Source organism: Phascolarctos cinereus, unplaced genomic scaffold, assembly GCF_003287225.1.
Source record: "Phascolarctos cinereus isolate Bilbo 61053 unplaced genomic scaffold, phaCin_HiC Scaffold_4;HRSCAF=312, whole genome shotgun sequence".
Taxonomy (NCBI): Eukaryota; Metazoa; Chordata; class Mammalia; order Diprotodontia; family Phascolarctidae; genus Phascolarctos; species Phascolarctos cinereus.
Genome location: NW_027555847.1, coordinates 355,186,309 through 355,213,402, shown reverse-complemented (window position 1 = coordinate 355,213,402; position 27,094 = coordinate 355,186,309). Strand labels below are relative to the sequence as shown.

Sequence of the window (27,094 nt, the reverse complement as noted above, 5' to 3'; positions counted from 1 at the left end):
TACCTCATCCACCTCCCAACCATATCTTCTTCTTTAACTTCATTTATTGTCCATTGTATGTCCACTGATGCAGAAAAATTACTGTGCAGAACTTTGAAAATAGACATTGCCTTTGGGATTTGGTATGATATCCTGAGAAAAGGATACTTGATTAGATTTCAAGCCAACCCATTCCCACCCTTTGGCAGTTTCTAAGTAACTTAATTATTTTTATTTACATTGCTTAACAAAGTGAAAAGATATGAATTCCCACAACCCTTATCTTCTACCACCGCCTTGTCAGCAGAAAATCATGGCTAGTCATGATTTAAAAATGGAATGGGACTTGGGACTGGGTCTAGTCAAGAGGACCCAATAACTAAGTGATTGCACAGCCTAAATTTATGACAAGAGTGGAGTAAATTCATATGGAAGAGGGCATTAGAAATCCTTGGAGTATGGCCAATTCTTAAAGACATGTTTTGAGTATTGAGTATTGAGTAAGCAAACTAGGGCCAACATTCAGAAGACTAACCCAGGTCCAATCTATATAACCACTTGTTAATGATGGTGTCAAAGGCATTCCTGTCCAGGTATGGGTTGGATTGGATAGTCTAGGAAATCTCTTCCAATTCTGAGATATGCTGTTTTTATAATTTTTTCAATGATTATGTATCCAATTAGTGTACTTGACTATTCTTTCTCAGTAATGTTCTTTTGCAGCCCTCTCGTCTATGTATAACTCTATTTTTTATCTAGCTATTAGATGTTAGCCTAATGCAATGATAAAGTTTATCATTTTAAGCTAGGAATCGGTCTCTAGAAATATAAGCCAGACCAAAGGCACAAATAATTATTGAATCTAAGTGTTCAAGCACAGATTGGGATTCATTATTTCAGATGTGGTACCAAGTTTAAATTGGGAGCACCATTCTCAGCTCTGGAATAGGCAGAAAGGCCCATATAGCCAACTAAACTAGATTATGGGGATTTGTTCGAAGACTGGGCTATGTAGTACCTTCTGCTCTGTTTTAAAACCAGGTAAAGTAAGCTTTCTGTTGGGGACAAGAGAAGAGCCACTATTCTGTGAGACTAGGTTTTATACATGCTTATTATTTTACCAGAAGACTAGACCATAAAGGAAAATTCTGACAGTTTTAATTCACAAATCTTCAGAGGGCTTTTGTCCTTGAGTTTAAAGGAGGCTCTTGGCTATATAATCAAACTAAATAAATAAGTATTTAAAGAGCATCAACAAGCATTATATATCTTCAGAACTATAATTTCCAGTCCAAATAGTCTACCAAAATACTTAGGGTTTCATTTGCCTGTTTCTTTTACTAATCAAATACTGTAGCTAGATTTCACCAAAGTATTTGAAAGAGTCTTTCATGCTGTCCCTGTTAGAAGATAAACACAGGCTAGTTGTATGATAGTCAGATAGATTTTAAACTGGTTGAATTATCAAAACCAAGTTGTAATCATTTATATGTCAGTGTACGATTTGAAAGAAGTCATTAGGTATGGGGATGTCAGAGATCTGTGCTTGGCCTTGTGAGGTTTAATAATTTTGTTAGTGACACTGTTGAAAGCATAGATGACGTGCCTAGCAAATTTGCAGATGATGACGCTGGAAAAGGGGAGTATATAACAAGTTAAGTGACAGAATCTGAATCCAAAATATTTCAGCAGGCTAAAATTGTAGGCTGAATCTAATAAAATGAAGTCTAAAAGAGAAAAACAAAGTCCTACATTTGGGATAAAAATTAAAATCAACTTTAGTACAATATGGGGGAACCATGGCATTCTGAAAAGGCTCTGATTCAGTGAAATTCAGAGTCTGTTACTCAGTGACATGACAGCTGCCAAAACAAAAACAAAAACATGTCAACTTAGGATTCATTAGGAAAGGCATAGTGTCTAGAATGAGAGAGGTAACAGTCACCTTGTATTCTGTGCTGGTCAGACCACATCTGGTGTATTCTTTTCAGTTCTGGCCACCAAATTCTAGGAAGAATATTGGCAAGTTCGAGAGGATTCAGAGGAAACTGGAGGCCAAATTGTACAAGGATCATTTGAAAGAACTAGAGATGTTGAGCCTCTAGAAGAGAAGACTTATGGGGATGTGATTGCTGCTTTCAAGGACTTGAAGAGCTGTTATGTAGAAGAAGGATGGTCCTTATTCTGTTTGGTCTCAGATGGCAGAACAGGTAGCAATGGGTAGAAGTTGCAGAGAGACGGATTCCTCTTACATGTTAGGAAAAACTTAACTCTTAGCAATATCCAAAAGTAGAATCGGATGACTTAAGGTTCTTCATTAAAAATTGCTTCCACCTCAGAGATTCTGTATTCTCTTGATAGGTTTCACACAAAATGGGTTCACTCTACTGTTTTGCAATTCCTTTCTTCTTCAATTCTGTTTATGTAAGACTTGTAAGTTTTCGTCCAGGTCTTAAATGTAGTTTGATTCATGACCATATTTAATTTTGAGGTTTGATGTAATAGTTATTACTGATAACTGAATTCCTTGAATTGAAAGTATAATTTGCTGCTTACTATTTTCTTATTGTGTTTCTTAGAGCAGTGGTCACCAAAATGAGGACATGGCACTGTATGACCCCAAGGGCACTGTGATCAGCCATTTGGTGGGTGGGAAAATGGGATGCATCTTAGCCTCCACGTGGGTGCCAATGGGACTTGTCTCCTACACAATGACACCTACCCTTCACTCATTAGCCTCCAACACTCCCCACTCTACCTCCCCTATTCCTCCAGTGTACAACCTCCTAACCCACCCCCTCACAGTTCCTGGTGACAGCCCTCAGGGCAATTTTAATCTTACTAGAAGCTAGGTACCCACAACAGGTGCTCTGCAGGTACCATTGGGAAAAATCTTCCCCTGCAACATATCCACCCCAAGATCACTTTATGGCTGCATCAGGTACCCCTCAGAGATTGGTCTCTGTGCTCCTGGGCAGACTGGTGAGTAAGAGATTCCTTCCTGCCCAGACCTCCCTTTCCTGTTTTGGGTGGGACAGAATGAGTTCCAAAAGGGTAAGCAAACATAGCATTTAATATTTTAATATATCCTGGTACGCAAACACTTAATAAATTCTATTAACTAATTGATTATTTTGTCCCAAAAACTCACCCTTTTAAACTTCCGTATTTCTTGTAAGGAAACTATTCACGTACGTTCACATCCTCATGCTATCCTTGACTTCTCTGTCTCCCTCACTTAATACAGCACTTGCCATATCTTACGATTTCAATCTCCATAACACTTGTCCTCATATAGCTACCAGCTTAAATCAGGCCTTTATCACTTCTTACCTAGACTAGTAAATGGCCTTCTAAGTGGTCATTCCTGTCTCTTCCTTACATTTGCCAACCTGATTTTCCTGAAGGGTAAATGTGACTGTGTGTGTGTGCCTTCCTCTCTCTCTCTCTCACTGTCACACACACACACACACACACACACACACACACTCTGTCTCTCTCTCTCTCTCTCTCTCTCTCTCTCTCTCTCTCACTCTCTCTCTCACCTTCTTCCTCAGTAAACTCCATTGGTTCCCTCTTGACTGTAGAATTAAATATAAACTCAACTGTTTTGGCGTTTAAAGCCCTTCACAAATCTCTGCCCCACATACCTTTCCAGACTTGTGATACATTACTCCCCTTCCCTCACCCTGCGGTCCGGCCAAACTGACCTTCTTGGTGTTCCTTTCGCTTATACAAAAACCAGATTATCCAAACTTGAAGAAGAAATTAAGAAATGATACCATTGATTAAGTAGAACCATGTAAAGAAAGAGGAATGGATATATGTTGAAAATTTTCTGCTGTGTTGAAATTGGAGAAAATTCACTTTTGCTTGTTGTTTTTGCATTGTGTATGGTGTCACTACATAGACAAACATGACTCCTGGTGAAAAACTGTTGTGTTCACATATTGTTATGACTTATTATTTGATTGTTGTGTATTTTTCAATTAAAAAAAATTTCAAAAAAAAGGAAATTTGGTTGTTTGGCTAAGTACATTGATCAAATTAAGTGAAAAAATTAATTACTAACAATTTTATTTGCAAGTTCACCTTATCCCCCAGGACACACATAGGGATTTTTAAAAAATGGAGCATATTCAATCACATTATGAAAAAAAAATGTTTTTTTAATTTCCTCTAAATTAAATTACTCTAATATTTTAAAAATATTGTTTATTTCACCTTTAAACCTTTTAACTTTTGTATGTTTATAATATACACAATATATTATTACAGTAGTGTGTATATATGTGTCTGTATTTGTCTTATAAATAAATATACACCTAATGGAAGTGCATGCTCTAAAACATCTTAATGATAAGGTTGTGTGATCAAAAAAGTGTGGAGACCTGTGTATTAGAAGACTCTGTTTTATGTAAAACCTTTAAATCTAGAAATGCCATGTTAAAGTTATAAATAGTATTTTTATGCTGTATTTTGTTAGGTAAGAGAATTGTTTAGAATTTCCTTAAATCACAATGAAAAATTTTAAAGTAGAAATTTTTGATAGTCTTTCAAATAGGGTAAATCATTTGTCATGAAAATTTGCTTTTAGCTTCTCGAAAACGACATAAGAAGGACAAAGATGATGATAAAGCTTGGGAATATGAAGAGCGTGACAGACGAAGCTCTGGGGATCATAGGAGAAGTGGCCATTCTCATGAAGGCAGGAGGAGTTCCGGTGGTGGCCGTTATCGAAATCGCAGCCCATCAGATTCAGACATGGAAGATTATTCTCCTCCTCCCAGCCTTAGTGAGGGTAATCCATAAGCATCAAGGGATTCCTTATGCTACCTGATTTTACATTAGGGCTAACTTTTAAAATTATTTTTAAAATCTTTAATAAGCTAATTTCAACATTTTGATACCTTAATTTGCCAAAAGGAAACCATATGTGTTTAGTTTGCATTGACATTGTTGCTTTAAATATTTACTTCGAAAAGATATGTGGGACAAAAATGAAATCAATTTAAGTTGTAATTCTTTTTAAAAAGTCTCCTATCTTATTTTTAGTTGCTAGAAAAATGAAGAAAAGAGAAAAGCAAAAGAAACGGAAAGCTTATGAACCAAAACTAACACCTGAAGGTAAATTTAGTAGTTTTATTATGTTTCCATGGTGTTCAGTTTGAATTGTCGGCTGTCTGCAAAAAAATAATTTTAAATATTTTTTTCTCCACAACAGAAATGATGGATTCTTCTACTTTTAAGAGATTTACTGCTTCAATAGAGAATATTTTAGAAAATCTCGAAGACATGGATTTTACAGCATTTGGTAATTCATTTTAAGAAGTATTCTATCTGTATCTGCTGTGTACCTAATACTTTCTAGGTGCTGCGGAGGGATACAGAAAAGAATAAGGTTCCTGGCAAGGTTCCAGGAGGTGACACACATTTGGGGGGGCAAGGGCAAGACTGAACAGTAAGAACAATGCAAATCAGTATATTATTGTGTGTTAGCTTTTCTGACATAAACAGGTGCCAAGAAAGGTCAAAGAATGGTGAGATGGGGTGAAATGAGAGTAATCAAGAGGAAACTTCATAAAGTAATTAAGAATTGTTAGGGCTTGAAAAATTGGTTGAATAGGATCAGTATAAACATTTGTAATATGGAATTTTCAAGGGATGGCACACAGTATTTGGGGGACGAGGCAGATACATGGGCACAAACACTTAGAACATTGTCTAACATCACTACATTTTCTAAGCCACTTCATTGATAGAGTAAGACAGAGAATTGTATCATTTCCTCTATTTTCACTTCAAAAGACGTGAAGTGGTAGACCTAACACTGTTTTTTTCTTTAGAATCAGTTTGATCCAGACAACTTTTTGCTATACCTTCTGGGATTTTGTACACTCATTGTCAGGTCACTTATCTCCACTTTTGTGACCTTTATAAGTATAGTGGTTACCTAGGCTCCTCTGGGTTTATAACCCTATTCAGAGCTGCGTTTAATACTCATTTCTTCAGCTAGTTTTTTTTTTAAAAAATGAGCAGTTATGTAAAAGAATTAAACATCAGGCATATGTTAGCTGCCTTAGTCTCTTAACTGATGAATAGCTTTATGGTATGGCTTTGAATTTTTAAAGCACACATAATTTGAGAGAATTAATCCCCCTCCACTCCCAACACCAAGTTTTTTACTACGGTAAGGTTGGCAGTACTAAACTTCAACTCTTCAGATAGGACATAGTTTGCAAAGTACTCATTTTGCAAAACGGGCTGCCTGTTCTAATAAGAATTTTTATTCTCCTCACCCCTTTTTAAGCTAAGATTTTGCCTGAGGGATAATAAAAATATTTTAAGTGTTGCTATTATTTAAAGGGGGGGGGGGTGTCCAGAGGTATAGATGACCATGACTGAATTGCTCAATTTAAGACATTTCCTAAAAAATAAATCTAACCATTATGAAATGTTTCTTTTACCTAAACTGTTGAATTTTTCTTTAGGCGATGATGAAGAAATTCCTCAGGAACTACTATTAGGAAAACATCAGCTTAGTGAATTGGGCAGTGAATCTGCTAAAATTAAAGCAATGGGAATAATGGATAAGGTATTTCTCTAAGTTAAAGTTCATATGTATGTATGGTAATAAATGTTTGAAATTAATTTTTTTTAGAGATTCTATATTTACATCTAAAATTTAAGTAGATCAGAGTTTAATATGATTATTAATTTCTTAGTTCTTTAGAAAACATTCATGATCATAACTATATCTAATTCAAGAATTATGAAGCATCTGTTGCTTGAAAAATAGTGTGCTGAACCCTAGGGGAGATGACAAAGTTTGGCATAATCCTTTCAAGGAGCTTACTGTGTGTTGGGGGAAAGGGAAAGTGGGAAAGAGCTCTGATGAGATGCATATACAGATAATTCTGAAATATCCTATATCTACCACTTCATGAATAAATCAAAATCTTGCTATTCTATTGCTGTATATTTCTGAAAAATTAAGATGCTAAAAAAATAAAAGAAATAGGAAACTACCAAAAGAATTTTTTTATTACCAAAGTTAGAGGAACAAAATCTTTGTTGGAAAATTAAGGGCACATTTCTGATCTAAAGCAGCCTTATAGTACAGCTAACCTATTAGTCCTTCTTAATCTTTGATTTAATGATTTCATCACATTTAATTGCAAACATTCATATAAAAACAGTGAAATACTATTTCTTTCATTCATAAATCCACTAGTATTTTGCTTTGGCACTTAAGTTTGGTTCATTCTGAACCTTGGTACCAAGAACTTATGGTTGGAGTAATTGCTTTAAGAGCTGTACTGATAATTTAGTGGTCCAGTACTTGAGCAATAGATCACTTAAGTGCTATGATATTGACTCCATGTAATAGCACATATTGGTAGCACTTTAAGGTTTACATTCCTGTGATTTTGCTAGGAAAATATTTTCTCCACATGTGTCACATAACTAGTAAGTTTCTGGGGCTTTAGAGGGAGAGATTCAAACCCAGATCTCCAGGCTCCAAATCCATGACTGTTACTTACTGTACCGTGCTGCATCATATACAAGCATCTCTCTGAACCTTTCCCCTCACTATGAACTAAAGATAATTATTTCTAGCTTAACAGTAGTATAATAATTATTAAAAATGTAAGTGCATCTGTGGAGTTGGTAGTGAAAGAGGTTGCTTTGTCATTAAGGGTTTTATTATCTTTTTTATAGCATTTAGTTTGAAAAATGTTTCTATTGTTAACAAATTTTTTAATAAGCTTATGAATCATACTTTAACTCTACTTTTCTAAAACAAGTCAGATATTCTTATATATAGGAATGTGTGATTGTTGCTATTGATATTTATATTATAATGAGGGATACATTAATTTCTTTTGTATAACCAAATTTTTGTTTATAATATCACAATGGGGCAAATCCAAATCTTAAGTATTTGAGTTTCTTAAAGTTATATAATTATGCGTACTTCTACTTCTAAATATATTAGAAGATTCTATCAAGAACTTTTGCTATTATACTATAAAACCTTTAAAATCCTACGCCCCAGGACTACCTAACATACTCTTTTTAATATGGAAAAAATTATAGAGAAGGGAAATAATGGATATTCATTTTCTAAACAGGATATTTAAATTTAAAAGTTTACATCAGATTTATCTCCCTCAGCAGTTTCAACTATATTAGCATTTAATAATGCTAATTAATGGTCACCTAGTTCAGTCTTATCTTACATGAAGAAACTGAGGAACAAAAAGTTTGAAGACTTTCCCAAAATTCATCTATCTAGAAAGCTAAAACCAGAATCCAGCTTATCCGAATCCTATTCTAGTATTGCCTTTCTATTATATGTTACTGCTTCCTTCTTCCTTTTTTTAGATTATTGTTTCTTCATAATAAAACTTTTGTTATCTAACATTAATAATGCAATATATCAAAGATTTGTAATATCACAGGTGACAACATGTCAGTAATTTTGTAGCAAATCTCAGTGGTGCTTGAGGCATAGAGGTATGATGTGTCAAAGGCAGTATTTGAACCCAGGTTTTCCTGATTCCCAACTTCATTACTGAATCCACTATGCTCCTCTTCCATTCAAATTACTAATTTGATATAACAATAACTAATAGTTGACATTCACATAGTTCTTTAAGCTTGACAGAGCACTTTACATACATGGACCCTCCCGGCAGCCTTGTATTTTGGGTCCTTCAGCTATTGTTAGCCCTGCTCAGTTTGCAAATGAAGAGTCTGATAGTTTAGAAAGTTTAATGAATTGCTCCAGTAAGTAGTAGGTATGTAAGTAAGACCCCTGTCTCCTGATGGCAAGTCTATCACTCTTCTCACCAAATCATGGACTTCCACTACACTGTGACCTTTTATGCAGAAAGTCATTAAATCAATTAACCAATATCTGTTGATTACCTGCAGTGTGTTAGATGTTATGTTTTTCAGACTCCCTCAGATTTGGGGGAACTTCAAATATAATTAATTCAGTTTTGTAGCCAACTCCTATTAACTTACAGGTAGACTCTAGAGATTTATCTTTATTTAATTTCCTTTATGCCTTTGTTAGGCTTGGAGGTAGCACCGTGCACAAAAGCAGACATACTCATGACTGGCAGCTGAGTGTGGTAAAAAAGTAACCAAGATGAGAATTAGGGCATTTGGGCTTTAAGTTTCATCTGTAAGCAATCTTCTCTCTTCTCTTCAGTCTCAGTTTACTCATCCAGAAGCTAGATGGACTAGAATCTCTACGATCCTTTTTTACGTTCTATGTTTTATGAATCATCTTCAGAAATATCACCATTTGTAGTTGTCTGTTGTCCTGATGTACTCAATCATGGTTTGCTAGTATCACAAAAACTATAAAATCCAAGGTATTGATTCCCTCCTCAGAATCACACTTACATAATAGAAAATCCAAAAAGAAAGAAGGAAGATTTGCTTTCTCTCTTTGCTCTTGAATAGTGGTTTTCTGTTCTCTTGAATCGTTAATGGAAACTTGAAAAGAGCAATTTTAGTTAAATTACTGCATGTTCATCTCATTTTCTAGAAACAGTACAATAATTTGTATTTCCTTTGTAGCTTGCAACAGATAAAACAGTCAAAGTTCTAAATATTTTGGAGAAGAACATTCAGGATGGGTCCAAGCTTTCTACATTGCTAAATCATGTAAGTTTAAGATGAATATTGATAATTCTGCTTTTAATTGTGTTAGCATTATATAATACTGGTATTTTGACTTATGTATCTTTAATTTTTTTGTTGGTATTTCTTAAATGAGAATATTTTTTAAACACTATATAAAAAATGTTGGCCCTAGTAAATGCATTTTTTTCTTTCAATTTTAAGAGCTTTCATTTAAGGATTTTATATAGGAGGAAAATTCATGTCAGTCAGTCAGCAAGCATTTAAGCCTACTGTGCTATGCTTGACATAAAATATAAAGAATAAAACAATTACTAATTAGAATGAATTTGTATTCTAATGTGTGTGTATGTTTTTAAATAAATGTATGTTCGTGTGTACGTATAATCAGTGTGTGTGTATGTGTATGTCTACATACACATATATACATGTAATAAATTTTAATAAGAGATTAAAGTATTTTGGAGGAAAAGATAGTCAACAGTGTCAGATGCAACAGACAGCATGAGGACTAAGAAATGAACATCAATTTTGACATTCATTGGTAACTTTGGAGAGAATAGTTTCGATTAAATGGTGAAATTGGAAGCTAATCTACAAAAGGTTAAAGAGTAAGTTGACAGGAAAGGAAGTGGAAGCAAAGTATAGACAGGTTTTTTAGTAGTTTGGCCCAAAAAAGAGAGGAGAGATATAGAATGATAGTTTAAGAATATGGTGAGGTGTAGTTATGGTTTCCTAAGGCTAGGGAAGACTTGATTGGCCATGCTTGAAGTCAGCAAGGAAACCGTTTGAGCTAGTTATCAACTGATTTGTAATTAGTTATTACTTAACATTGCTGCTGACATATCTTCACTTGTGATAATGTTTATTCTAAAATGAGTGTTAAAAGTGTTATATCATGGCCACAGACACTTGACACTTGACACTCATTAGCTGTGTGACCCTGGGCAAGTCACTTAACCCCATTGTCTACGGAAAAAAAATATATATATATGTATCTCAAATATTTTGTTATCAAATACTTTAAATATTCTTTTCATATTCAGATAAAATTTTACCATTTATATCTCAAAATGGCCACACGAAATGATAGTAATTTTATTTTTATGCGTATCTGTATGTTGTGATTCTTTATGAAATGGTTACAACAAATGGTAGTAATTTTATTTGTGTGGCGATTGTTTCAAAAATGGAAAAAAGCAAACTTGGGATCTTTTCCCTCTTCGCAGAATTATAGAGTTGGAAGGGACTTCCTACCAGAGCATCCTTATAGATTTTGTGTGTGTAAGAATCAGTCAACAATGTATTAATCTCTGCTTTAAGGCTCTGTGTTAAGCTGTTTTGTAAGATATGAGAAGTAAACATCATGTGCCTACTTTCAGAGTTTATGATCTAATTGGATAGATGAAACAAATGTCTGAGGAAAGTTAAATAACATTCAAATGCAGTTTGAGTTTAGGATGAAAGTATTGTAATAATCACAATATACTCAGTTTGAGTTTTAGTGTGAAAATTTCAAATTAAACATCAGAAATTTAACATCAATCATTAACAAGTGTTTGTTTAATAACTATATTTAAATTAAGTATGTAACGCAACTTGTAACTTTGGCAGTTCTCTTCTTCTAAGTCCCCATTAGTATTCTGTCATCCATTCTCATTCACTTTCTCTTACGACCATAATTAATGTGTACTCCATTCCTTTCTTCTTTTTTTTTCCTTTGCATTATTTCATACAGAGTTTTATACATTTCTTTGTATTCCTCATACTTAATTGCCTTATAGTATAATTCCAATTAGGAATGTATCTTGACAGTTTTTTTTTTAACTTTTTCACAACCTAATGCAGCTACAAAAATCTAGAAGCAATCTGACTATGCAACAACTCATGTTTAAATTTCAAGCATTTTTTAAACAAACATTTATTGGCATCTTTTGTTTTTTACATCATCAAAATTTCTCCCAGCATCTCCCATCTCTAATTCCCACAAGTTAGTCTCCCAGGAGTCATCTCATATAAGAAATAACAATTTTTAAGAAAAAGAAATGAAAAAGCGAAGAGAAAAAGAATCAGTAAAATTAAGCAGTACACCATAAAAGTTTGAAAATATATGCAGTATACACCTGTGTGTCCTTTACAAAGGAGTGGATTGCAAGTGCCTTATATAATCTTCTTTGGGGCCATTCTGGTTCTTTGTAATTTTGTAGCATACACTGTAAATTGTTTTTGATTTGGTTGGAAAGAGCTTTAACTTAAAACTGCACTAAGACTTCTGAGACACCATGTATGTAAGTGTGATTTTTTTTCACATTCCACCACATTCCTTTTTATCCTAGATACATTAATTTTTTTTCATTTTCAATTTCATATAATAAGTTACCTATCTTAACATTTTTTATTGCCTGTATCCCTTGTTTTATAAAGAATGAATCTCCTAACTACATGAAAGGTATATTATCTGCTTTTCTAATTTTTTTATATTATGATTTTAAATATTCAGGCCACACATCCATTTTGAACAATTAATAACAGCACTAGACAAACTGTTCTCAAAAAGTGAGAAAGTGAGCATTGTACTAGACCCCATTTAATGGCCAAATATAGTCCTGAAGGCCAGGATACTGAGACAGAATGAGAATAAGCCTTAATGTTTCCCAGAAACAGGCAAATGTAATACTTCCCAACTGTGCCGCCACATATCTACCATCTACATTCTCTCTCTCTCTGTCTCTCTCTCTCTCTCTCTCTCTCTCTCTCTCTCTCTCTCTCTCTCTCTCTCTCACACACACACACACACACACACACACACACACACACACGCGCACACACACACGCACACACGCTAATTCCCCTCTAAGAATTGTCTCGCTCCTTGAGGACAGGGGTTTTCTTGTTTATTTACATTTATATCCTAATTGCTTCATTCAGTGGTCTTCCATACCTTTTTTTAGAGTTTCATTTCGCCACCTGAAAATAGTAGTTTTTATGTAGGAAAATCAGTAAACTTGAGATTGTTTCCTCAGAAATATTATGTTCATCAAAATAGGAATTTGGGGTAGGTTAACTTACAAACTCTTAACAGTCTTCCCAAATATGCATATACTTTGGATTTCATAATTCATAATAGTATTGTGTCCCACCAAAACAAAATCATAGGATCCAAAGCTAGAAGATTGACCTTGGCACCTAAAAGGTAAGTGACTTGGCCAAGATCACACAGGTAATAAGGTAAATGGAATTTATACCCAAGTCTTTTGACTGCAGATTCAGTGCTCTTTCCACTACAGAAAAATATTTCGTGTTTTGACCATACAAATAAATGTACATAACAACAACATAGGACTATTAGTTATGTAGAAATAGTTCATACAGCAACCTTAAGGATATTTGTCCTTGAAAATAACTATCTACCTGTAGATTTCCATCTAGTGGTGGAAGTTGAAAGTGAAGTCCAATATGTTAACAGTTTTCATTTGTGCTGTATTTTTAAAGCTGAATGTGTATATTCCTACTACATTAACAATATGTTCCTTTGTAGAACAATGACACTGAAGAAGAAGAACGTCTGTGGAGAGACCTAATTATGGAGAGAGTTACAAAATCAGCAGATGCTTGTCTTACAGCCATCAACATTATGACATCACCTAACATGCCAAAAGCTGTATATATTGAGGATGTAATAGAAAGAGTTATACAATACACTAAATTTCATCTACAAAATACTCTTTATCCTCAGTATGATCCTGTCTATAGAGTGGATCCTCATGGCGGTTAGTTTGTAATTATTTATTGGCATGCATACTTTTTAATTTAGTCCTTAATAAAAACTTTGTTATATATTTTTCCAAGTTAAGTGAAAAATAGAATTAACAGATGATTATTTCAAGTGGTACCATAAATCTAAAATAATGCTGAAATTAGAAAGGGTATAGAAATACTGTCTTTGATTTTTATCATAAATGTGACCCTTTATCTGTGATACTTCAACAAGAATTTATTTAGAAAATATTTTATGCACAGCAAAGCTAGCATTCATACTAATAATGGGAAAATGCAGCTTATACAGGTTCTGTTTTAAATCTGTATCTTCATCTAGTCTCTTCCAGAGATGAGAATAGAATTATAATTGTGAGAACAGCTGTATTAAGTTTCAAAATCTTTCCCTTTCCTTAACCTCTAAAAATAGACATAGTGTGGGCAGTAGGAGAATAGAAAATATTGGACGCTGAATAATCTACACTTTGGCATATATTATTAAATTATTTTGACTATGCTTAAAGTCAGATATGATTCCAAACTGAATGAATCAGTGAAATTCAAAATTCAATTAATCTTTCATTTTGGTTCAAGTCAAGAACATTATATAGAAAGTCCTTGTTGTAGCATCAAGATTTTAATTGCCTACAAAGTATGCCATCAGTCATCTATTGCTATATACAAATGTTTACTTTTCAAATTAAATATCATCAAAGAACAAAGTTTTTACCTTAGTAAATAGCCTTCTTTATTTTAAATGATTTGCTGAGGGGGGGATTTGATGTATTAATTTTTTGCCATAAATAAGAAATACACAGATCTTTCAGAATTTCAATTCATAAAATTTATATTTAGTTCTTATTTTAAAATATTTTATTGATAATTTTTTTCCCCAATTTAAAAAAAAAAATTAGGAGGAGTATTAACCTCAAAGGCAAAACGTGCCAAGTGTTCCACTCACAAGCAGAGAGTAATCGTAATGCTTTATAATAAAGTTTGTGATATCGTTAGCAGCTTGGCAGAACTTTTGGAAATACAACTCCTGACTGATACAACAATTCTTCAGGCAAGTATTTCTAAGAGATTTTTTGTAATTTCTGAATGATAACTTAAAACTAAAGAGTGGGTATAATATTACTTTATTCATTTATCAATGCCAAATTAGGATTTCAAGCTCAAATAGAATGTGTTTTTCTTTATAATGCTACATTGGAAGTATGAGACAGTAAACATAGTTTTGGCCAAAGACACTTCATAAACATAGATAAATGCCTGCTTGGTTCTCTGAAAGATAAGCTACTTTTTCCCAAAAAGTGGATCATGTTGCAGACACTTGTTTGGTTTGTCCTGATGTCCTGAGTTTCTTAACTTGTCTTTAGGAAGGATAAAAAAATGCTAGATATTGTGGCCCTCTGAGGTTGTGTGTGTGTGTGTGTGTGTGTCTGTCTGTCTGTATGTATGTATGTATGTATGTATGACAGACATGTAACTGAGTTGTAGTGGAGCAGAATAAAAAGTTGATTGGGCAGTTGAGTGACTGGCAAGAAAAATGCAGAATGGTTCTCAAGGTCTTCTAGCACGTTCATACATAGGTAATCTGGAAAGTTTGGGCATAGCAGTGAAAGATTTTTTCCTCCATATTTTTTGTAGATATCATCAATGGGAATAACACCATTTTTTGTAGAAAATGTCAGTGAACTCCAGCTATGTGCCATCAAATTAGTCACTGCAGTAAGTAATTATAATTTCTATAAATTGGTAGTTATTTTAATTATGTCACTAAGAAAATAACATTAACAAATAGTCACTAATACTTTGAAGGTTATTGTTATTTGGCAATTTTTTTAAATCTTCAGTTTTGTTGTATTTTGATAAATTATCTGCTTTATACATTTACTAGATAGATCTCTTCAGGATCAGTTTAATATAATAAGATAATGATCCAGAAAAGCTTTCCTTGAAACTAAAAGAATTCTTAATAAATACTATCATAATGATTCAAGACCACTTAGAGGTGAAATAACCATACTTATTCTGTTATTTCCCCTCTCCCCAATAGAATTCACGTTCCTGGAGGGCAGATACTATTCAGATTTTTTCTTTATATCTGCATTGCCTACTACAGTACCTTCCACACAGCAGATACTTATGAAATCCTTTTTGAATTAATAAGAAAAAATATTACTTATGTGTGACCGTATCCTCAGGATATTTCCAAGTAGGAATTGATCATTTAGGGTGTTTAAATTGTTTAGTGTTTATGGTGCTTAGTATTTGCTGCCACTGTGCTACATTCTATAAATACAAAGAAAGTTAGAAGCCATCCTCCCTTGAGGAGCTTATGTTCTAGTTAGGGAGAGGACATGCATAGAATGAAGTACATACAAGAAACATACCGAGCGGATGGGGAATATAATACTGTTGGAAATTAAAGTAAAATCTATGTCTTTTTTGTTTTGAGCAAATGGTAATCTTTTGGGTTTTGTTTTGTTTTTTAATCTTACTGTTGCTAAATAGGTATTTTCAAGGTATGAAAAGCATAGGCAGTTGATTTTGGAAGAAATTTTCACTTCACTTGCAAGATTACCAACCAGCAAGAGGAGTCTAAGGAACTTCAGGTAAAATAGAAGTAGTCTGTTATAATCGAGGCCTCAGGAGACCATAACACTATATTGTAACTTATCTTTGCTTTCATCAAAAGCAAAACTAGGGATTATGATAATAAGACTATATTCCTATTTTCTTACAGAAAATTATTATTATTGAAGAGAATGAGCTAAGTGAGAGATAACATCACTTTCTTGTGCAACTTCTTCCTTGACCTGTTTTCTATGTGCATCATAATAGTATAGCAAGCCCATTACACACTCAACACATATTTGCTTGTTGTAGAAGTTGCTTATCCCTGATCCTAGAAGGCAAAAAATAAGAATAATAGCTTAAAAATGCAGAGAGAAAGACTTTGCCTTTATGTAAAGAAGCACTTTCTGACAATTAGTGATTTTCTAAAGTGCAGTGGGATGCTGCAGGAAATAGAGTCCTTCTAACTGAAGATCTTCAACTAAATGCTATGGTCACTTGGGGATGTTGTAGAGAGGGTTGGAGATTTTCTTGTTTTTGTTTTGGGTTTTAGTTTTTTGCTTGTTTTTGCTTAAGTAGCTTGAGTTAAAGGCCCTCTGAGGCTTTTACCATCTCAGAGATTTTGTGTCACCACCTATTTTCTATTGTTTGGGCTATTCTGAATGACTTGGGAGTCAGAAAATCTCTTCTTCTATATCACTTCCAACTTTACTTTGAAAGACTTGAACATTATAATCCCAGTAATGAATATTGCAGTTCATGTTCTTGAAAGTCACTTTTGGGAAAGCAGAAAATTTAAAGTAGAAAATGGAATTTTCTTTAATAATAATAATAACACCTAGCATTTACCTAGTGCTTTAAGGTTTGCAAAAGCTTTGCAAATATCTTCTCATTTTATCTTCATGACAGCCCTCAGACAGGTCATCCCATTTTACAGTTGAGGAAACTGAGGTTAAGCAAGTAGAGGTTAAATAACTTGGCATGGGTTATGCAGCTGGTGAGTCTGAGGCCAGATTTGAACTCAGGCCTTCTTGACTTTGGCTCACTATCCATTGTGCCACATAGCTGCCTCTTTAATCTTAGGACAAACTATCTGGTAGAAAGGAATTAGGGTAGGAGGAAGAATAACCCTAAGAAACAAAAATTGTGCTTTCATACATAGACTTAGAATGATATTGTAAATAGGGAAGTATAGTAAGGATCAGCTTAACTCTTACATGGCTCTTCTACTTGTATGTTATTACTTAATTTGAAATTAACCAAGTTCAATCTATTTTCTGTTTTGTTGTCATTTTTTAGGTTTTTACTGACAGTGATTTTTAACAGTGCTATATATATAAGTATTCATTAATTGTTTATTCACATAATGAAGTAGAGTAGCTTGTACAAATCTTTTGTTGGCTATGTAATTTTTATTGCCCCCTTATATTTGCCATTTACAGGATAACAAGGCAGACTTTTAGAATAAAATGCTTACTTGCCAACCTAATGCCAAAAAAAAAGTTAACTTCAGGTAGGTTGAGGTTAGATCAAGAGAAAAGTTTATAATGTAATGTAATAGAATGAGTACTGGATTTGGCATCAGAAGACTTAGATTTAATTCCTTGCTTTGCCACTTAACTACTTATACAACCTTGAACAAATCACCTAACTTCTCTGGGCCTCAGTTTCTTTATCTGTAATAAAATTGAGGGGGTTGAATTAGATTCCGGTCAAATCAGTAAATAGCTCCAACTCTTTAATAATTTTTTACCTGGGATCAGCTGATCAATAAACATTTATTAAGCACCTGCTATGTGCTAGTCACTGTGCTAAGCTTGGATCAAATCTAATTTCTACCACTCTGTAACTTGGGTCAAATAACTTACCTTCTCTGGGCCTTAGTTTCCTCATCTATAATATGAAGGGTTAGATTAGATGATATCTAAGATCCCTAATATCTTGGGAATCTAGTCTATGAAAGGGAGACAAGGGGTAAAAACACAAAACAAAACAAAACAAAAACCTGGCAAGATAGTGAAGCTGGGCAACTTCCTAAGATTTCATTCACTTTGTGCCTCACAAGAAGATTCAGTGGTCCTTCACCATTGTCTCAAGAACAAAATATAAACTCCCTTGGCATTTTAAGCCTTCACAGTTGGACTTCAGTGCATCTCTTCAGGCTGATATACCTCCCTCCTCCCCAGTGACTTTATGCTTAAGCCAAATAGTTTATTTGCCTATTACATAATTTTTTTAATTGATTCAGTTTTATTCTCAGTTGTGTATTTTCTCTCTCCCATCCCTGAGTCCTCTACCTTTTGAGAAATCAATAAAAACAAAATTTGTTACAAATATATATTGTCAGGCAAAACTGTACCGTATTACTATTACATAAATTGTTCTCTTGATTCTGTTCACTTGACTTTGAATTAGTTAATGAGGGTCTTCCCAGCTTTTTCTAAAACTGTCCCTTTCAACATTTCTTATTAATACAGTAGCATTCTGTCACATACATGTATTGTAATGTGTTCAACCATTCCCCTCTTAATGGGCACAACCCCCATTCCATTCCCATTCCCACCCCCACCCCCACCCCTGGTTCCATTTCTTTGATAGCACAAAAAAGAGCTTCCATAAATGTTTGGGTACGTATGAATCCTTTTCCTCTTTCTTTGAGTCTTTCCTCTTTGGGGCATAGACCTTTTAAAAGCAATATTACTGGATCAAAGAATATGGATAATTTAATAGCTTTTTGGGCATGGTTCCAAATTGCTTTCCAGAATATTTGAACCAATTGAATAATACCACCAAAAGTAGATTAATGTGCCTGTGATTACCCACAACCTCTCCAGTATTGGCCATTTTCCTTTTTTGTCAGCCTTGTCAATCTCATAGGTGTGAGGTGCTGCCTCTGAGTTTTAATATTCGTTTTTCTAATTATTAATGATTGAGGACATTTTTGTATGGCTATTAATAGCTTGGGTTTCTTTAAAATGCCTGTTCATGTCCTTTAACCATTTATCAGTGGAGGAAATGGCTCTTTTTCTTGTAAATTTGACTCTCTTCCCTGTATGTCTTAAAAATGCAACATTTATTAGAGAAACTTGCTGCAAAGATTCTTCTCCCAGTTTTCCATTTTTCTTCTAATTTTAGCTGCATTGATTTTGTTTGTATAAAAAAAACAATTATGTAATCAGATTATTTATTTGCCCTCCTTGAAACTTCTCTGTCTCTTACTTTGTTATAAATTCTTCCTCTTTCCATACATCTGACAGGTGATTTCTTCCATGCTCTTCTAATTTGTTTATGATGTCACCCTTTGTGTCTAAATCATTTACCCATTTTGACCTTCTCTTGGTTTATGGTGTAAGATACTGTTCTAAACATAGTTTCTCCTGGGCTGCTTTCCAGTTTTCCCAATAATTTTTGTCAAATAGAGAGTTCTTGCCCCAATAGCTGAGATATTTGTGTTTATTAAACACTAGAGTATTGTGATTTTCTTTCTATACATTTATAACTATTCTGTTCCACTAATCAATCTATTTCTTACTCAGTTCAAAATTGTTTTAATGATTATTGCTGTGTAGTATAGTTTGAAATCTGGTACTGTCAGGCCTACTTCCTTTCCACATTTTAAAATTAATTCCCTTGATGGTCTTAACTTTTTTGCACCTCATTGAATTTTATATTTAATCTAGGTTGTGTTGTGATTTGTATTACATTGTTCAGCCTACCCATGAATAGCTGATATTTCTCCAGTTATTTAGATATTATTATTTGTGTGAAGAGTGTTTTATAATCATGTTCATAGAGTTCCTGTATGTTTCTTGATAGGTTGACTTCCAAATATTTTGTACTGTCTATCATTATTTTAAATGGAATCTTTATTTCTGTCTCTCCCTGTTGGAATTGTTGGTAATATATAGGAATGAATGCTGATGATCTTTATGAGTTTTTGTTTAATATCTTACAACTGTGATAATTAAATCAATTAGGTTTCAATTGACTCTCTAGGATTCTTTAAGTAAACCTTTGTAATATCCACAAAAATGATCATTTTTTTTCTTCTTTCCATATGTTTACTCCTTTAATTACTTGTTGCTATAGCTAGCATTTTTAGCATTATATTGAATAGTAGTGGTGATAATAGACGCTTTGTCCTTACCTCTGATCTTATTGGAAAGACTTCTTTCTAGCCTATCTCCATTACAGATAATGCTTGTTCTTATTAGGTATCATTTATCATTTCTTAGTAAAGTTCCATGTATTCCTGCTTTTTAGTGTTATTAACAGGAATGGATACTATATTTTGTTTAAAACTTTTGATGAAATTACATTTTTTTTGTTACTTTGTTATTAACATGTTAAATTATGTTTTTAGTTTTCCTGATACTGAACCAGCTGTGCATTCCTCATGTAACTCCAGCCTGGTCATAGTGATCTTTGTTATATGTTCCTATAGTCCTTTTGCTAATGTTTAATTCAAAATTTTTGCATTTTCCCTTAAGTCGTTTCTCTCCCTTTGCCTTTTTATGTGAAATGTATTTTTGTGTGCTGCTCAGTGTGTGTGTAGGTGTGTATCCTTCCTCCTTTACCAATTCAAATGAGAATGCAGTCCAGGTGTCACTGCCTCCCCTCTAATTCCTACTCCTTTCTATACAGCATTGTACTTGCACATCTCATTTATGTGAGATAATTTTCTCCTCTCCCTTTACACCTTCTCCCCAGTGGATTCCTCTTTTCTACCCTTTACATTCATCTTTTAATATCATCAAATCATAATAGAATCATTCCCTGACTCTCTGTCAAATTAGACTCCCTCTGTGACTGATGATGATGATGATGGTGATGGCAATAATGGTGGTGGCGGTGATAGACATCTTCCCATATAATAATATAAACTGGGTTTTTTTAGGTCCTTATGGTTGCATGCTCATGTTTATTGTTTTATACTTCTCTTGACTCCTGTGGACTTTTGTCAGATTTTTAACTCAGTTTTTGGTCCTTTCATCAAGAATGCTTGAAAGTTCTATTTTTCATTAAAGGTCCATTTTTTTTCTCCTATGGGATAATACTCAGTTTCACTTCTTAAGTTATTCTTGATTGTAAGCTTATGTAATTTGCTTTCTGGAATATCATATGCAAGTTTTCTGTTCCTTTGTAGTAGTGCCTGCAAAATCTTGTAGAATTCTGCCTTTGTTTTTTTCTTTCTGGTTGTCTGCCAAATTTCTTGCTTTACCTGGAAGCTCTAGGTTTTTGGCTATTAATATTCCTGAGAGTTTTCATTTTGGGGTTTCTGTCAGGAATAGTTTTCAAATTTCTGCTTTACCTTCTTGTTATAAGAAATCTGGGCAATTTTAAGATTTCTTGAAATATATGTAGGCTCTTTTTTCTGTCATAACTTTCAGGTAGGCCAATGATTTTTAAATTATCTCCCCTCATGTTTTTCCAGGTCACTTGTTTTTGCTGTGAGATACCTCACATTTTCTCTTTGCATCTTTTTTTTTCCAGTTTAATAATTTTTCATGTCTCACAGAGTCATTAGCTTCTGTTTAGTAAATTCTGATATTTTTAGGGAGTTGTTTTCTTTTTTCTTTCCTTCTTTCCTTTTTTTTTCCTTTTTGCTAGGCAGTCGGGGTTAAGTGACTTGCCCAGAGTCACATAGCTAGTAAGCATCAAGTGTTTGGTCTCAGGCTGGATTTGAACTCGGGTCCTCCTGATTCCAAGGCCGGAGCTCTATCCACTATACCACCTAGCTGTCCCAAGTTATTTTCTTTAGTTAATTTTTTTGTTTGTTAATTTCTTGTTCCAAGCTTTTGATTCTCTTCTCATGTCTTTCTTCCATGGCTATCACGTGATTTTTTTTTCCAAGTAATTTTTTAGGGTTTTTTGTTGTTTTGGTTATTTTTTTAAATTTTTGCTTTAACTCTTCCAGGCATTCTGATTAGATTTGTGTCCAGGCTGCGTTTTTCTTTAAGGTTCTGCTTGTAAATGTTTTTGAATCATGCAATCTTCTTCTAGGTTTGTCTTTTGAGTTTCCGGTCACTCTAATATCTATTTATAGTAGTATTCGTTTAGTTTTTGTTCATTCTTCCAGCCTTTTTCTCAACTTTAGACTTTATTTTTGTTCTAGGCTCTACACAATTTTGAGAGGAATGTCTGACCTAATCACCTGTCCTGTTGTTTCCCTCTGCTGCTTTCAATCAATAGAATCAATAAATGTTTATTAAACACTTCCTGTGTGCCAGATAGTGTGCTAAGTGCTGGAGATAACCAAAAAAAAGGGCATAGGGCATAACCTGCTCTCAAGGAATTCACAGTCTAATGGGGGAGACAACACATGAAAGGAAACTGAAAAAGACAGTGGTGCAGATTACCCAGAACCCCAGGTCATGTTGCAGTCCTACAGCCAGGGTGGGAAATTATCTGACAAGGTGAGAATTTCAGAGTTTATTTCATCTTGCAAAATGATGAGCTTCTATACATCATCTGGTCAGTAAACACCAGACCTTATCTGGATGTCATGAAGTGCAGGAAATTAACCAGGTGGGAAATGATGAGGAAGATTCTCTGAGTGCCATTCTTAAATGGTAGAAGATCAGGGTGGAATTTCCACAGCTCAAACTGGTGTCCTACAAGGTTTCAGTCCTCCCAAAATGATGTGATCCTGGGCAAAATCTAATCACTCACCTGGTCTGAAGTCTGCGAGTTCTTGATCTAGGTTTGGGTCCTATTAGTTTGTCCCTGGTTAAGAGTTTCCACAGATGGCTGTTGCACTCAGCCACTGTTTGCCTGCTGTAAGAGTCTACAGGTGTAGAGAAGCTGAACTATAGGCTCCCCTTTGGTCTAGGATTCCTGCCCTGGCTGTTCCACTGCAGACTTCCACTCTGGGCTGGAGAATAGAAACAAGTCCCCACCCTGCTTCTGAGATCAGAACTACATAGCTATTATAGGCTTAAAGAACTTATCCTTGGGGCAGCTAGGTGGCGCAGTGGATAGAGAACCGGCCCTGAAGTCAGGAGGATCTGAGTTCAAATCCAACCTCACACCAAACACTTGACACTAGCTGTGTGACCCTGGGCAAAGCACGTAACCTCAATTGCAAAAAAAAAAAACTTATCCTTGCTCATTACCCAGATAGATGCCCACTAGCAACTGCTTCTGTGGGACTGCTTCTCTCTGCCCTTGATCTGTGACCCAAAACTGGGTAGTGAGCAAAAGAGCTGCCACATGACACTGATTCTTGCCCTCTCTACTAGTTCTGCTATCCCATGTGATCCCTTTATGCTTTGTTGCTTCCTGCCCAGTCCTTGGGTGCTAGAATGCTTCCCGCCATGCACATTCCTGGCTGTACTCCTTCCCCAGAAGCTGTAGACCTAAGTCTGCCTAAACCACTCTAGGCTGGAAAAAGGACTCACTGTGTTATTTTTTTTTCCCTTGGCTTTTCCAATCAGAATCCTGTCTGGTGTTTTTTTCCTAGATGTTTGTGAAGAACGTTTTGTGGGCAAGCTGTACTGTGCTTCTTCCTCTTACCAGGCTGTCTTGGTTTTGCCCTTCACTGTTCCTCATTTGTGACATTCTCTCTCCCTATCATTCTACAGAGTGCATTTCCCTTTATTTTAAATCATTTAAAAAGTTTCTTGAATTTGTCCTTTTGAAGATTTTTTTTATAATGCAACTAAAGTATAAAACATTCTAGAAACCCGTTCTACTATATGTATACAGTATTTCAAGGAAAGTTAACCAAATTAATTTTGAAATGTTTAAAAATAAAACGGTCTTCCAAATCCAAAAAATAGATTTGGCATAGATGATCACAAAAATTAGGCTTCCATTGCTAGGGTACTTCTATGTTTTTGTGGGGTTTTTTTCTGGACCACGTATAGTGCAATAGTGATTTGCATACTACTTTTTTATTATGGGTTTACAGCTGGTGATGCCTTAGAATAGAGCTCAGGGCCTAGAGTCAGGAAGACCTTGAGTTCAGATACAGTCTCACAGCTTAGAAGCTATGTGACCTTGGGCAAGTCACATAAAACTTCTGTTTGCTTCATTTTCCTCATCTGTAAAACAGGGATAATAATGGCACCTACCTCCCAGGGTTGTCATGAGGATGAAATGAAATATTTGTTAAGTGCTTCCCATAGTGCCTGGCACATAGTAAGCACTATATAAATGTTTGCTGTCATGTCATCATTATCATTATTATTGCTATTCCTAATGTATGTAACCTTGGGCAAGTCACTGAAACTTGATCTGCTTTAATTTTCTCCTCTGTAAAAACAGGAATAATAATAGCATCTACCTCACAGGGTTATTGTGATAATCAAATGAGGTGTAATATTTGTAGAAAATGCTTAGCACAGTGCCTGGCAACTAGTAGGCACTAACTATATAAATGTTTATTCCTCTTATTCCTCCCCTTGCCTCTTTTCCTTAAAAGGAATATTTGTATACAGTGTCATTCTAGTGCTAGTTTTTTGTAAATATGTGTTTAATCTCCTTTCTTGTTACCATCATCGGCTATATGCATAACACTGTATTCACTGCTAATCTTTTTTCTGTTATAAATATGTAATTTTCTGTCAGAAATGTAAATGTCTCTCCTGAACCATAATAATACCTTTGTGTAGTTTGGGATCAGTTCTGGCTTATTAACCTTTAGCTTAAATATTCTACCACCCAACTATTTGGGAAAATCACCTGAAATTCACATTTCTACCTCTTATACTCTGCATGCTTATATTCAAAATAGTTGAAAGGATCAGTGATCTCGTTAGAGATTTCCCTCCAGCTTTAAAGATCACAACCTCCCTGCCCATACTGTTCAACTCTCATCCATGTCCTCTAATAATTTCACTGTCCTCAAGCCCTTTCTCTGTTTCTCCTGATTTCATGAAGTTGCCATTGAAGTACTGGCTCTCCACCTTGGATCATTTACCTTCCAAACATGACAAGCATCTCTTTATTTCTTACCATGTCTCCTTGATAACATTTTTCATTCCTCTTCATTTTTAGAGCTCCCTGTTGGTTACATGTGGAAACCAGTAAAGTCTCATGGTGCACCTTTCCATTGACCTCTGTGATACTTGTTTTTAATTCTTTAGATCCTGTTGTATTCTATTTTTTATTGCCATTCAGCAACACTGCTAAAATATTTTTAAAAAGATGGACTTTTGTTTCCATGGGAAGCATAAGATCATAAAGTAATTTTACAATTTCCTGAGGGCAGTCCAGCCCATGCTTTTCTTCCTGTTCAACTCCAGATCTAACTTGTTGTTCATTGTATTGTCTATCCTCCATATACCTTTTTTTTTTTTTTGGTAAGGCAGTCAGGTTTAAGTGACTTGCCCAGGGTCACACAGCTAGTAAGTGTCAAGTGTCTGAGGCCAGATTTGAATTCAGGTCCTCCTGACTCCACGAGCAGAGTTCTATCCACTGTGCCACCCAGCTGCCCCTCTTCATATACATATTGATGAACAAGCTCTATAAATTTTCCATATAATTTGGGCAAAAACCATTCTTTATCCATTTGGTCCTTTCTGTGTGGATGGTCAGACTCTTTGGAATGGTTACACGTCTCTTCTAACAGGTAGTTTGGCATTCAAAAACTTAATGCCACAATGTCATCACAAATAGGAGCATTTGGAGGACTTCATTGTCCACAGAAAAACTTCTTAAACTTGGACTCTATTGAATCACCTCCATCACAGCAGCAAACACCTTTGGCAACCATGTAGCTCCTTGTTTTATGTCTTACTTGATGTTTATATTTAGAGGTTTGTTGAATAGGATTATTTTTGTTCTTTCAAAGAATCTTAAATAGCTTTGATGGAGGTGATACCTCCTTAGAAAAGAAACTTTAAAGCGCTGTTTCGTTCTGCCAGATCAGATATTTTTTTCATAATCAGTAAGCAGTGGGATATTGTTTTTCCTACATCTTTCAAACATCTAGAAATTTTACATATATGTGTGTATATATACACATATGTAAATACACATGTATGAAAGCTTGTTTATGCCTTAGGATACCCTGAGTATGCCCTCCATTCATCAGCATATAACTATGTTATTGATGTTTTCTTCATCATTTTTTTTTGGCATTAAATAAGTTCTAGTATTTTTTTCCCCACAACTTTGGTATCTTCCCTCTTTTCATGGGGACTTACATATTGTTCCCTTTGTGCTCCCATATTTGTGTATCCTTGGCATAGATTTCTCTATAGGTGTGATCCATTCTTTCTTTTTTCTCCATCTTTGTGACCTTAATACCATATCTGCCTTCCCCATAAGAACATCTGAGATTGTGAAATTAGAGTCTAAATGTGGTGGTTTCACCAACTTTGAAGATGAAAACAATTTGCTAGAGTAATCTTTATGGATATTTTATAATTTCTTCTATTTATTCTGCTACTTTCATTTCATCCTTAAATACCCTTGAGATGACTTTGCTTACTTAGATTTGTGGCCAATCTTACTTTAAACGCATTTTACTCTCCACTTCTCTTTGCTTTATACAAAGATACTGCTCATAATTATCATTCTTCATAAGACTTTGCAAACAAGTTTATAACATAAACTGATAAAGCCATTCAGCATCCTCAGTCATATGTGACACTCATCTGTTCCTGCAGTAACTGTAACCAAGTGGTAGAAATCGGGGACAGAGGGTTGTGATAATCACTATTTCTGTGAACTTGATTTGACTGACTGTTGGAATTTTAAATGTGTAATATCCAGTTGTATAAGCTAAATCGTATCACTTTCTACATTCTTGACATATATATAACATCAGAAGAAAGACATTGCAGGATACATCACAGGTCATCCTTGAAGAGACAAAAGTGTTGGCGGGATAGTTTTATTTGACTTCCAAAGTTAATTAGAAATATTATTTTACAATATATCTGATTATCTTGTATTAGAGTGCCATTAATAAGTATTTACAAAAGGACAGCTCTGAAAGTAATTACACTTAAGAACTAACATTGGTTACTAAGGGTAAAGAGGTAGAAAAATTCTACAAAAACTCATTAAGATCTTCCAAATTAAATAAATATCCACTCTGATATTCACTGGCTAACACAAATATGGGGAAAAGTGACAGACATAAATATATAGAAAAGCCAAATTCAGG

General features: G+C 34.5%; 1 protein-coding gene across 1 annotated transcript in view; it reads left to right on the top strand.

Moving 5' to 3' along the window:
- NIPBL (NIPBL cohesin loading factor) overlaps positions 1 to 27,094 on the top strand; it is a 266,866-nt gene that overhangs the window by 190,290 nt on the left and 49,482 nt on the right. The window contains 9 exon segments of the mRNA XM_020995941.2: positions 4,577 to 4,780; positions 5,035 to 5,106; positions 5,204 to 5,293; positions 6,471 to 6,574; positions 9,577 to 9,663; positions 13,178 to 13,409; positions 14,310 to 14,461; positions 15,046 to 15,126; positions 15,913 to 16,013. Of these exon segments, the coding sequence (XP_020851600.1) occupies positions 4,577 to 4,780; positions 5,035 to 5,106; positions 5,204 to 5,293; positions 6,471 to 6,574; positions 9,577 to 9,663; positions 13,178 to 13,409; positions 14,310 to 14,461; positions 15,046 to 15,126; positions 15,913 to 16,013 (1,123 nt within the window).